Source organism: Sabethes cyaneus, chromosome 2, assembly GCF_943734655.1.
Source record: "Sabethes cyaneus chromosome 2, idSabCyanKW18_F2, whole genome shotgun sequence".
Lineage (NCBI taxonomy): Eukaryota > Metazoa > Arthropoda > Insecta > Diptera > Culicidae > Sabethes > Sabethes cyaneus.
Window position 1 is genome coordinate 41,630,411 of NC_071354.1, and position 13,220 is coordinate 41,643,630.

The 13,220-nt window shown below is 43.4% G+C and overlaps 1 protein-coding gene across 8 annotated transcripts in view; it reads left to right on the forward strand.

The window, feature by feature from the left end:
• Positions 1-13,220, forward strand: part of LOC128738617 (long-chain-fatty-acid--CoA ligase 5) — a 92,346-nt gene that overhangs the window by 32,128 nt on the left and 46,998 nt on the right. For all 8 annotated transcript variants that reach the window (XM_053833896.1, XM_053833903.1, XM_053833902.1 and 5 more), the window contains one exon: positions 11,320-11,474. In XM_053833896.1, coding sequence (XP_053689871.1) covers positions 11,320-11,474 — 155 coding nt within the window. The remainder of the gene's footprint in view (positions 1-11,319; positions 11,475-13,220) is intronic.

A 13,220-nucleotide genomic window follows, 5' to 3' on the forward strand; every position in this document is an offset into this window, starting at 1 on the left:
TCATTATTTCGGAATGATCGGCAACTCGTTTACAGTCTTTTACAGAGAAAACAGATGTTATTCAATGTTATGGCTCTTATGGGTATCTCTTATATACCGTATATACAACTATTGTCCGGTCACCAAACTATTTCTTCAAAAGTATCCGAGACATGTTTAGATCTAGTCAAAGTTGTCCCAGCTAATATTGTAGATAGACGTCTGTTGAACTAATTGTTGTATCTTGGTGTAACTTGAGTTCGTATAACCCATCATTCATCTTCAAAGTAAAGGACTGGCCACTTTGTCGGTGGATACGGAACTTATTCGGTCATTGAGGCTCAAGTACTTATTTATTTATTTATTTATTTACTATTCGATGGGGCTTTCAACCGTTGGTTGGTTCACCCCAAACACTCAAGTACTTGATTTGACTCTGAAAATTACTCTGACATAGGGTTTATTTCTAATTCCCGTCGTAGTAAGTGAAGCCATTCTAATTTTCATCATTTTTTGGATGGATTTATTTAATACTCCAAAAGTTTTTGTGCTGATTTGAGTAAACACACTTACCTTCCGATCCGTGAACTTTGAAATCACGGAAAAGCGATTATTAAAGCATATTATTGAAATTACGCAACTGACTTTATATCTCAAATTCGTCGTACCGTTTTAAAATCCGTCCATCTACATTTTTCATCGTCCGAACTAAAAATAACAATAATGTTTACGAAGCTAACGCGCATGTATTTGTGTAGAACGGCATGACAAATGTTATTCTGCAAAATTTCTGCAGGTCAGGAAAGCTTTCCTGGCTGTAGAATAACGACAATGCCTTGCATGAGTTATTTTCATTTATGAATGACGGAAATTAAAACGATTAATCGACATTTTCTTCTTCGTCGCACGAAAAAACGTAGGAAATTTTGCTGGTAGGACTTCTTTAATGATAAAAAGCATTTAATTATATCTCACCTCACTTTGATTGATCGCGTATGATAGACAACAAACTAAAATATTAGGGAATAACTAGTTTTGCATTGTGTGCCATGAAAATGCTGATATTTTTAATAATTTGTGTTGGATAGGACGGGAATAGGCAATTACGACGAAGCAGCAACATACCCTATATTCGGAACTGATCAGCGGAATCCAACCATAATCAATAGCGACATATTGGACGTTATTGCTTTTCATTTCGCGGTTGTAAACTGACTGGTGCTAAAAATAGGTGCCGGTCTTACCCCCATACTGATTTCCAGTGTTGCACTGCCCGCACTCTTGTGGTCTAATTTTCTCACACGTGCGTTTTAGTTTTAACGAACACGCCGGCATGAGTATCTCCTACAGACTCTCGCTCTTATTTTTTCATGCACTGCGACAAGTTTTTGCGAGTGTGTATTTAGCTATCGGCCCAGTCGCCGCTCTCGCACGTCATTGCAATCCAAACAGCTGACGCCGATCACTCGCGAGGGCTCGCAGTCTTATCCGCGTGTGTAAGTGAGGGCGTAAGGTAAACAAAAAAGAAAAAATGCGAAATAAGTATCCATATATCCTAGTATTCTGCTAGCCCGCACAGGCTGTTAGCTTCTCACAAGTTGTTGGCTTTGTAAGCGGGCTGTGCAGAAAGACACTTCGAGGCTGAGCGCTCGCTAGTAAGTAGGTAGCAGGATGTATGCACACACCATCGGTGGTTGCTTATCGTACGCTTGCGTCAGTTGCGTAAGCGCTGGATGCTGCTTATACTCACTCGCATGTGACTGGGCATACTTTACTTCTTGCTCGATTTACAACATTACCGACTTCACCCGCCAAGTTTTAGGCGCCGTCTATTATTCGCAATGCATGTAATATCCCTTAATTAAAAAAAAACACATTGGCAGAAAACTGAAATTTAAATTCGATCTAGAGAAAATCGGACGTTCATATGTATGGCAAGAAATAGAAAGATGGGGTACGTATCCCAATCTTCCCTGCCTTTTACGTACTAGTGTCTACCATATCGCGTATTCGCAAACATACAAATAAAAAATAATTCAAATATTTAAGGGTCCTTAAAAATCATTCACAAAATAAGCATTATTAGGATTTGTTTTACTTGTCAACTTTATTTCGATTTTTAAAAAGATTTGCTTAAACTTATACGAAATGCGGTAATTTAACGATGTAAAATACTCGCACGCCGATTCACGCCGCCGCCGCCGATAGTAACGAACGGCGTCACGCCGGCGACGCCGAATAAAAATGATTCCTGCGCCGCCGCCACCGATAATCTGACCAGCGCACACCTCTCATCTCACGGTGTCTTTACTCGAACGATTAGCAAAGGAGTATGGGATCGTAGCGTGTGTAATATTTTCCGTCTTCGACCTTCGCGCACTTGGTTCAAATCGTAATCTTCACGATGCACAGTCGAGGGGTTTTCTTTCACTGCATAGAACGGGCCGACGATTGTTGAAGAGATAACACATTTATTGTGAGACGACAAAGTGGTTGTATATTGCACCTTCCTTATGTACGTACTTGGAGACAACTGACTCAACTCATGCAGGTCATTAGTTATCAGAGCTATCAGATGCTGATATCTGCTATCCCTACTCTCCTATTTCCGAATATTGGAGATCGGCTGAGACTAATATATGGTAAGCCGAGAGTGAGTTCCTTTCTCGCGGTCATCAGTTACGCTGATGATCGTTGTAGAGTGGGTTTGAAAACTACCAATAGCTAATAAATTATACAATATTTTACATACCGGCCGCCTTGGAATACGCGGTATTTCGAACGAATTAATCTACAATTTAAATTCTACGCTTCTATGCTACAATTAACGATTTTCTGCAATTAATGGTATTGTCAACAACACGTGGAATTCTCTGGTGTATGGGATGCGAATCAACTCGAGGCCCGCTGCGTGGAATGCTGTCACTGGATGTCTTAATGGTGTGAATTGAAGCCCTCTTTATCGTCATATCTTGGAATCGTCAGAGTTGGACATGCATGACCACCCAAGATCGAACGCATCGAATTCTGCTTGGTTGCGTACCCATATTGCCGCCTGGCAACGTGGGGGATGGATGACTGTAACGATGAAAGGCGATTTTTTACGAGTCAAAAACAAATCTAAAACGACTTCCCTGTCGCGGAGGCTTGCGCGCCTCCGCGGACGCTCCTGCGCCGATGGTGTTGAACGTGGTTCCATCATTCTACTAGACTCATTGATCCGTTGAGATGAATGAAGGTTTAATGGCAATGGACGTTGTGTAGTTCTTTGAACCGCTGTAGACTGATGGATGCTCTGGTAGTGACGAGGCGGACGTAAATAAACTTTGGTACTAATGAATAGCACCAGATCCCGTGACTCACGTGGTGTTGATCACAGAACCGACCCAGGATTCACCCGGATATAGACATGGTTGAAGTACGCTGGCGCTGGCAGGTTTCACAGAAGACATCGTTGATCGGCCGACCGCCGTGGTAGAAGGTGGCTACGTAGACAAAACATTCCTTGAGCTTTTTAGAAATTCAATAAAACATAAACACTTAACTGGTATGCGGGAGCCTCCTGGCTCCCGCAGGCGCCCTACGCCTTCGTTGGGGGAGGCCTAGTTCTCCCCAGATGGTGGTTGCTCATTGTCGCTGATGGGTAGAATGCATATTTTGGAGATAGCACGTACGATCTCCCCATGTTTGGTTCTGACTCTAGCAACTCTGACGTTTCCGTCAGCTCCTGGAAGGACCTGCGTCACCCGCCCCAGAAGCCACTTGAGGGGTGGAAGATTATCTTCCCTGATCAGTACCATGGCGCCTACGGCTAGGTTATTCCTTTGTTTTGTCCACTTAGTCCTGTTATGAAGGTCGGACAAGTATTGCGTGGACCACCTTGTCCACACTCGTTGTACGAAATCCTCAGTCTGCTGCCACCTGGCGAGTCTGTTCTCAGAGATATGCTGCAACCACGGTCCTGCCACTGCCGTTAGTGGTCGTTGAACCAGAAAGTGGCCTGGTGTTAACACATCAAGGTCACTAGGGTCGTTGCTCATTTGCGTAAGCGGTCTGGAATTAAGACACGCTTCGATTTGCGTCAAAACTGTATTCAGTTCGTCGGGTGCAACCGTCCGTAGACCAATCACCTTCTTCAAATGCTGTTTCATTGATTTGACCGCCGCCTCCCACAAACCTCCGAAATTGGGGGAGTTGGCAGGTATGAATTTGAATGCTATTCCATCGTCCGCTGCTCCAGAGGAAATGGAATGTTGACTCTCTTGATTCCTAAATAATGCAGTCAGTTCATCCAGCTGTCGTCTTGCTCCAACGAGGTTGGTACCATTGTCACACATAATGAGAGCGGGTTTTCCACGTCTTGCCACGAACCGTCTTAGAGCGGCCAAAAAACCTTGAGTGGTGAGATCAGCAACCATTTCAATATGCACTGCTTTCGTCACCAAGCAGACAAAGATTGCGGCGTAATGCTTGATGGGGATTTTCCTTCGATTGGGATAGTTAATCAAAAAAGGACCGCAGTAGTCAACGCCGACACGCAGAAATGGCGGCGCCGGAGTGACTCTCTCCGCGGGAAGGTCTGCCATGAGCTGCTCGTGCACGGTAGGCTTGCTCCGAAAACAGGTGATACATTTATGAACAATACTGCGAGCCAGACTTTTAGCGCTGAGAGGCCAAAACCGTTCGCGAACGCTAGCTATCAACAGCTGCGGTCCGGCGTGGAGATGTTCGAAATGATAACGACGCATTATCATGGTCGTCAACGGATGATTCTTATCCAATAGTATCGGGTGCTTTCTGTCCGTTGTAATATTCGCATTTTCTAACCGACCACCAACCCGCAACACGCCGTCAACCAACCTAGGATGTAGTGTTCTGATGCGAGATGTCAGTTTCACTTCTTTGTTTCTCGCAAGATCTTCAAGCTCCTGGGCGAAGCATTCCTGTTGCGAAAGCTTCACTAGATGCAGAAGGGCGGTTTCCCTTTCCCCAAGTGTCACCGAACCCGACATCTTGCAGTTCGTTTCGCGTACATGAAGGGCATTGTGCTTGAATCTCATCAATAATGCGACCAGCCTTTCCAAGCGATGAAGTGTAGATCTCAAACTAAAAATGTCACTTGGTGGGGAGACTGTGCATACAGATGACACTGTGGAATCTTCTTCGAGGTAGGGTCGATTCAACTCTTCCAATACTACTTCTTGCGCCTGTGGCCAGTAGAGTTTCTCCTGTTTTAACCAATTGGGACCTTCCCACCACAATGAGCTATGTACTAGATCAGAAGGTGAAACTCCGCGTGATAGAAAATCTGCTGGATTATCTGTGCCGGCTATGTGTCTCCATGTTCCGTTTTTAGTGAGATGTTGCACTTCAGAAATCCTGTTAGCGACGAACATTTGGTAGCGGGATGGGTTTGATGACAACCAATACCTCACGATCATAGAATCGGTGTGGAAATATGCTTGAGCAGACACCGAAATACTTGCAGCCGTTTTCTCGTAAAGGTGAGCTAATAAAACGGCGGAAGACAGTTCCAATCGAGGAATTGTCAGTTGTTTCCTCTTCTTTTCCAGTTCTGCGAGTGGGGCAACTCGTGATTTGGCTACCAACAGATTAGACGTGATTGTTCCATCAGTATGTCTACATCGTACATATATACATGCTCCATAGGCTTTCGTTGACGCATCACAAAAGCCGTGGAGTTCTAGCGAGAGACAATCCTTCCGAAATTCGATCCATCTTGGAATCTGCAACATTTCTAGTTTTGATAAACTGGTTCGAAACTCGATCCATTGGGTTTGGAGATCGCCCTGCAGAGGTTCGTCCCAAGAAACTTTCTGCTTCCAGAGAGTTTGGACGAATATTTTAGCAGAAACGATCACGACAGCAATAAGTCCGATAGGATCGAATATTTTTGCTAAGTCGGAAATGACCGTTCGTTTGCATATTGCCGATGAAGTCCATTCCGGAGCTTTAAAGCGAAATACATCTATTCTGGGCTCCCAGATCAGTCCTAGGGTTTTTATAGTAGCACTTGAATCATCGAGTTCGAAAGAGACGCGGTCGTCGTGTAACTCCGCAGGTATCTTTACCAGAACGGCGGGGCAATTGCTACTCCATTTTCGCAAATTAAATCCTCCACCTTTCATCAGTTGTTGCATATCACTACACAGCTTGACCCCATCTTCAACGCAATCAACGCCGGTCATCATGTCGTCAACATAAAAGTCCTTGGCTAAGATTCTCGCTGCGTTAGGATATTTATGTCCGTCCAGTTCTGCTAGTCGCTTGAGACATTTTGTTGCCAAGTAGGGTGCCGACGCTGTCCCGTATGTGACGGTATTTAACTGAAACACTCGAATGTCATCGCTTCGATGGTCTCGCCAAAAGATTTTATGCAATTTTCGGTCCGCCCATTGTTGCAATACCATGCGATACATTTTTTCAGCGTCCGCTACGATGGCAATCCGATGAAGTCGGAAACGAAGAACGATCGAGATGATGTCGTCCTGAACCGTAGGTCCGACCATTAAAGCATTATTGAGGGATACCCCGGTCGACGTGATGCACGATGCGTCGAAAACGACTCGCAGTTTTGTGGTAGTACTATCGGCCTTAATAACGCAATGATGCGGGATGAAGTACTGTGGCAACGCAGCGTCCTCTTCATCAGCAACTACCTCCTCCATATGTCCCATGCGAAGATATTCATGGATGAACTCACTATACATCAGCTTTAGTTCGGGATTTAGATCTAGGCGGCGTTCCAGAGACAAAAAGCGTCGCAACGCCGAAGATTTTGAATCTCCAAGTTGACGAATAAGAAAATCCTTCCTGGGAAGCGTAACAATGAACCGCCCAGTTGCGTCACGCACTGTCGTGCGGTCAAACAGTTTTTCACAAGCGTATTCCTCCAGAGACAATATACTATTCGTTTTACATGACTCTAATTCCCAGAAGCGTGTCAATAAATCATCTAGTCGCTCGGTGCATGCGTTTGCGACATGTGGTCTGCGAGCGTCGGTCTCGACAGGAAGGTTTCCGCAAACAATCCAACCAAGCGTTGTGTTTTGTGCGATTGGTCCATCCTCACCCAATCTAATCTTTTCGTGGTGTAACAGATCGAAGAATAAACCTGCCCCAATGATAACATCAATGCCGCCAGGTTCCATAAAGTGTGGGTCTGCAAGGGCGATGCCGTCCGGAAGTTGTAGACTAGTGGAATCTATCCTCCGGATGGGAAGGTTCAACGTAACTTGTGGAAGCACATAGAAAATCTCCTCTCCAATGAACGATGAAATACGAGACCGAATCCGAGCAAAGATGGATTGTTTACATTGTTTTGAAACTTGACCAATGCCGCTTATCGAGAGTGTTTCACGAGAACGCTTGAATTTCAATCGTTGCGCTGCGCGTTCTGAAACAAAGCAGAGCTGAGAGCCACTGTCAAGTAGTGCTCTAGCTTGCATAGTATTTCCAAAATTATCTTCAAGAATCAAGACCGCAGTTGCCAGCAAGACTGATCGCGATGACTTGATTTCTTGGGCAGTGAGTACAACATTAGGAGAGTCAGTATGGGGTGGCGTTTGCATGTTTGGGCCTGTAACAGGAACGTAAGGTTCGGGAGATTGGTAAAAGGATTGCTGGGAACTGGGTAGAGTTGGCTTCTTTTGTTGTGCGATTGAGAGTGTCTGATTTGATTGTGGGTTCTGTTCATTTTGTTGCGAGCGCTTATTCGATTCCAATGATTGCTGTTCATTAGTGCGAATGTTGATATGCAATAATGAATGATGCCGCTGTCCGCAAACACGACATGTGCCTCGCGAACAAAATTTGGAAGTGTGGCCGTGAGTAAGACAATTGAAGCACAAGTTGTTACTGTTCACTGCATTTCTTCGTTCATCCACCCTCATTGCTTTAAACCGTTTGCATTGGTACGCGAAATGTTGTTCATCGTCGCAGAAAGGGCACGATTGCTGCTGGACCGAATAACTGCTGCTGATCTTGAATTGTCTCTTTGGTTCTGCTGATACCCGATTTTCGCCCGAAATCGACAGCAACACTGTCCTGTGGTTCGACAGGAATTTGATCATATCATCGTATGTGGCAACATCGGTTGATCGATGCTCTGTTTCCCATAAACGTAGCGTAGTTGAATCAAGCTTGCTTGCGAGCATGTATGCCAAAAGCGTGCTCCAAGCGTTCGTGTTTTCTCCGAGTTTCTTTAACATCTGGAGATGTTTTTCAAACTCTCCAATGACATAATTGAGTGCTTCGAATGATTCCTTCTTCATTGAATTGACTGCAAAGAGAGCATCTAGGTGGGATTTAACCAGCAGCTTTTTGTTTTCGTAACGTGACTCAAGCGAATTCCACGCTACAGAGTAATTGTTTGCAGTGAGATCAATCGATGCGATTTGCTGGAGTGCCTCTCCTGCTAGCGAAGTGCGAAGGTAAGTGAACCGGTCGATGTCAGATAGATGCGGATTGTCACCTATCAGGTTTTTAAAGGTGTCCCTAAAGGTGATCCACTCCATATGAGCTCCACGGAAGGTCGGTATCGTCAGTTCCGGTAGCTTGACTCGCAAGGCAGATGCTGTTGCCGGAGTGTTAGTCGGTGTAGATAAAGTATTCTGAACACCTAAACTAGCCTCGTGCAAAACCATTTCTAGTGATTGCTTTAACTTGAAGTAGCGGTTTACAAATGCTTTCAGAATCTTTGAATTCTGCGCTCTACTATCTGCTATTTTAGCCGCAGTTCGCTGAGCCTTAGTTACGGCCGACAATGTTGCAGCTGCCTCATCCTTGCCGGTATCGTCATCGGTATCGCATTCTTCCAGTATAATTTCTATATCACCGCGCACGTCACAATACTCATCATATACTTGTTCCAACTTTTTCAATCTCGCCAGGATCGATCCTTTGTCACGCTCATCTTGATATTGTTGCACAAATTCTTCAATGGATTCTATCACATCTAGCAATTGACGTTCCCTTTTCGTCAGCTTTCGCAAGTCGGAGCGAGTCATATTAGCTACAAAATGGATTCTAACCACTGCACTTCACACAAATTCACGCCGCGTAATCGAACGTTTTCGCGCTTGACAGAACCCACAGATTTACAGGCTATCAGGGACTTTAATTCATTCAGAAAAAAAACCAACTACCCACGGTGATCTAAAACCAGCGAACCAAATCTGTACCCAAATCAAGTGAAACACAATCATGCAATAATTGAGTATTTTATTTTTCGATTTTTCTTTTTCGCCACATGCAATTAATCAGCGTAAGATCATGCGTTCTTAACGCCACCCTTGACTTTCTCCTTATTATTAGGTACTTAGCTTGGATTTCTTTGTAGAAAACCGTATGCGGCAGGGAACAATTAACAGTCACCGCTGTAAATCCGTGTCCAATCAGCAACGCAACCACGTTTTCGTATATCAGCCGCAACCACACCGAGCAGCAAGCAAGCAGCAGAAAGCAGCACAATGCCGCCTTAGATTCTCCGCACAATAGCCGATCCACACCGTCGCACAGCGATTAGAATTATTCACTCCGGCTCACCGTGGTCCCTTGTCGCTTCGATCGAATCCGGTTCGAAGGACCAGTGTAATATTTTCCGTCTTCGACCTTCGCGCACTTGGTTCAAATCGTAATCTTCACGATGCACAGTCGAGGGGTTTTCTTTCACTGCATAGAACGGGCCGACGATTGTTGAAGAGATAACACATTTATTGTGAGACGACAAAGTGGTTGTATATTGCACCTTCCTTATGTACGTACTTGGAGACAACTGACTCAACTCATGCAGGTCATTAGTTATCAGAGCTATCAGATGCTGATATCTGCTATCCCTACTCTCCTATTTCCGAATATTGGAGATCGGCTGAGACTAATATATGGTAAGCCGAGAGTGAGTTCCTTTCTCGCGGTCATCAGTTACGCTGATGATCGTTGTAGAGTGGGTTTGAAAACTACCAATAGCTAATAAATTATACAATATTTTATAAATTATACAATCACAGTGGTTAAGGACCAAGCAGCTGTAAGATTGAATGAGAGAGAGAGAGAGAGAGAGAGAGAGAGAGAGAAATTTCAATAAGAATGTATTTTGATTAGACCGTTTTGAATACTCAACTGTAATGATATATTATATCATATACAGTTTTTAAATACAATTATGTGTTCGAAACGCTATTTTGAGAGTTATTTAAAGAATGTCCGCGTTGTTTAAAATGTCACCTTTCTTTTTCACACCAACGCTGTTGCATACTTGTGCGTCTTACATCTTAAATACTGTCGAATGTGATATTTCATATTTTTATCGTTTCTGCGATTCTTCCTTATTCTTCCATATTCAGTGAATTGATTGAGATTGCAATAGCAGTCTAAGGGACTATCAAGGGAACGAAAATTACCCACAGCAACTACTGAACGCTCTTTCAACGGTGCGTTTAATGGATGACCTAATTTTCATTCAAGTTCAACCGGTTGTAATCTAAGAACCATTATTGTGCAAAAACACTGTCTAAAAGGTCTAGCTGAAGCGATATTAGTCAGAAGAATGAGTAATTTTTCATTAGAATTCGTGAAATGAAGCAGCTGTTTTGTATGATTATAACCGATGCACGCCTCATGAAATTCGTGAACCGTAAATAACATCGTCTGCGTTATCAATTTATGTGCTAAATTCGACACACAATTTGTTCGAGGGTTATTAATGTTTCGATAGAATAACATTCAAATGCACGTAGAAAATAGGAGTGATTCAGATCGTGTCAGAATGAGGATGCATGGCTATTTGCATAATTTTCATTCATCCGTCTATAATGTCTAGAGTCTAGCCAGATAGATGCCCTTATAGATATACGTTGTATTTTGCAATTGTAAATGATTTATTCATAGGAGAATGTGGCCTTTCAAAAATCTATAGTATGCATTAAAAGTTACGAAATCTAAACAATTTTCATTACCACAAATTTCTTCAAGGAAAATTCATTTTGATTCGTCATTTATTTTGCGCCCAGCCTTCGCTGGAAATCTGAAATTTCATCTTATTTATCAATTTGAATAAATATTGGTTATTTTTGTTTTTATGACATTTATTTTCAATTAAATTAATTCTATTCTAAATCTTGCTCAGAAAAGTCTAAGTTGCTGATGTACATTCAAGTTTTCAGGACAAAAAAATACCCAAAGCAACTTAATTCTGCTGGTACTAATTGCCTAACGGTAGGCGAAAATTTGCATGATGCTAAAAATACGGCACCGTTCGCTTCGCCACACCGTTACGATACTAACAAAGCTTTTTCGATTTCGCTTTTTCCCGTTCCACAGTTGACGAGCTCGACGAATGCCTCCGGTACGTCGGTGGCCCCGGGGGCGCACTGGCGCTAACCGGAGTGGCTGCTGCGACCGCCTATTACTACGCTACCAGACCAGTACCCGAAAAACCACTAGTGCCTCTAGACAATCAGTGCCCGATCGAGGATGTAAGTATAGCTAGCATTTTAAAAGTTTTATTTCAATTTCGATTGCAAGCGAACGCCAAAAGCGCTGACAAGTTATTGACGTGTATGGTAATGACGTATTTCAAACCGATCACGAAACAGTGCCGCAATGCTATTGCGAGCGATGACGTTATGAACATGATGGGTAAACAATTGCTAGCAAAATTGCAGCAGAATTAGCAAAACCGCACGTTTCAATTTAGCCGAAATTGCTTTGCTCAACGACCACGCGCTTCCACTAACAGCCATCACAACAACTTGAATGCACTGCACATTTGATGAAAACGCATGATACTTATTTATAAATCACAGCGAATCTAAATCCACGTTTATCCACTGACAATAATTATCCGCGACCAGATTCATCAAACGACAAACTCTGTCCAGGCAGGGTGTTTACGCTGACAGAAACGGTGTCAGATATGAGATCCTAGGTTCCACAAACTGTCACACTCATTTGTGTGAAGGGCCGCCCCCGATGGTCGCGCTTCTTCTGTTGACAAAATGTTTATAAATGAGGTTCATCCGACTTCTGTTCGTCGTCATTAGCGGGGCGCACCTGTTTCTCGCTCGCCAGGTCAGGCCAACAAACTAAACTAAGCAAGTGCCATTTATCGTTCCGAGAGAGTGTGCTTGAAGCTCGGGGTCGGGTAAGCTAATTTTGTACACTCCATTGAGCGCGAAGACAGTGGACGACGGGTGGAATCGATCCCGGTCGAATGACCTGCGTGATGTAATCCGGTAGTACCGATATAGGGCGGTTGACCATCCATCTGGCTCAAGGTTTTCGTTTTTTTTTGTGGCTTGGCAAACTAAATACCGAGGAGGCGTGCGAGCCGTGGCGTTGAAATCCGTGCGCTTGCTCTCGGGTTTCCAGCTGGGTTTGTTTCTTACACAAATTGCTGTTAATTAGCTGGTGGTAAGCGTTTAATCGCTTGTTTTCATTGGTGGGTGATAAACAACAATTGGTGGTACAGAAAACAATAAACACCGTACCAATTGATGCACGGAAGTTTGCTGTAAACACGGCACAATGAAGTCGGTATCACGTCGTTTGCTGCCAATTGTTGCGTTGGAGGAAAGTGAAATTTTGTTGCTTTTTTGCTTCTTTCAATTTGGTACTGGATGTTAGATGAAAGAAAAATTTGTTTAGTAAATGAATCATTATTTGTCTATCGCCTTGGCATTTGTATCTTCTCGCATTCCATTGCTGTTAGGAATGTGCGTAGGTGCGTTATTTGAGATGAAATATGATTTTATTTGCTATCGAGTAATAAACAACGCCTCCATTTTGCGGAAAGCAGTTTTTTAAAGACCCAAATAAACCGGTCGCATTGGCATTGTAACCAGAAAGTCGATCTGATCAGATTGTTATGTTACCGATCAACACCAAATGTGTAGCAATTTTGAACGGCTCTGCACCCACCAAATTACCGAGTCTATTTTGACAAGCGAGTGAGCTTGTGTTCGATTCTTAGTAGAGTCATTTGTTATTAAGTGACTTTGGCATTTTAAATTCTGCATTTACCAAAAAGATGCCTTTTGCCAGGGTAAATTATAACGGTGGTACTGGCTCGAGGTACGTTATGAAACCTGTTGTCCGTGGGCAAATTATAACTTCTTGCACTGCCTGGTTTTAGAAACGGAACTAGTAATACAAAGTAGTAAGGAAAAATCATATTAGGGGGACTAGGGGCTATAAACTGTAAACTCAGATATCAATAAATG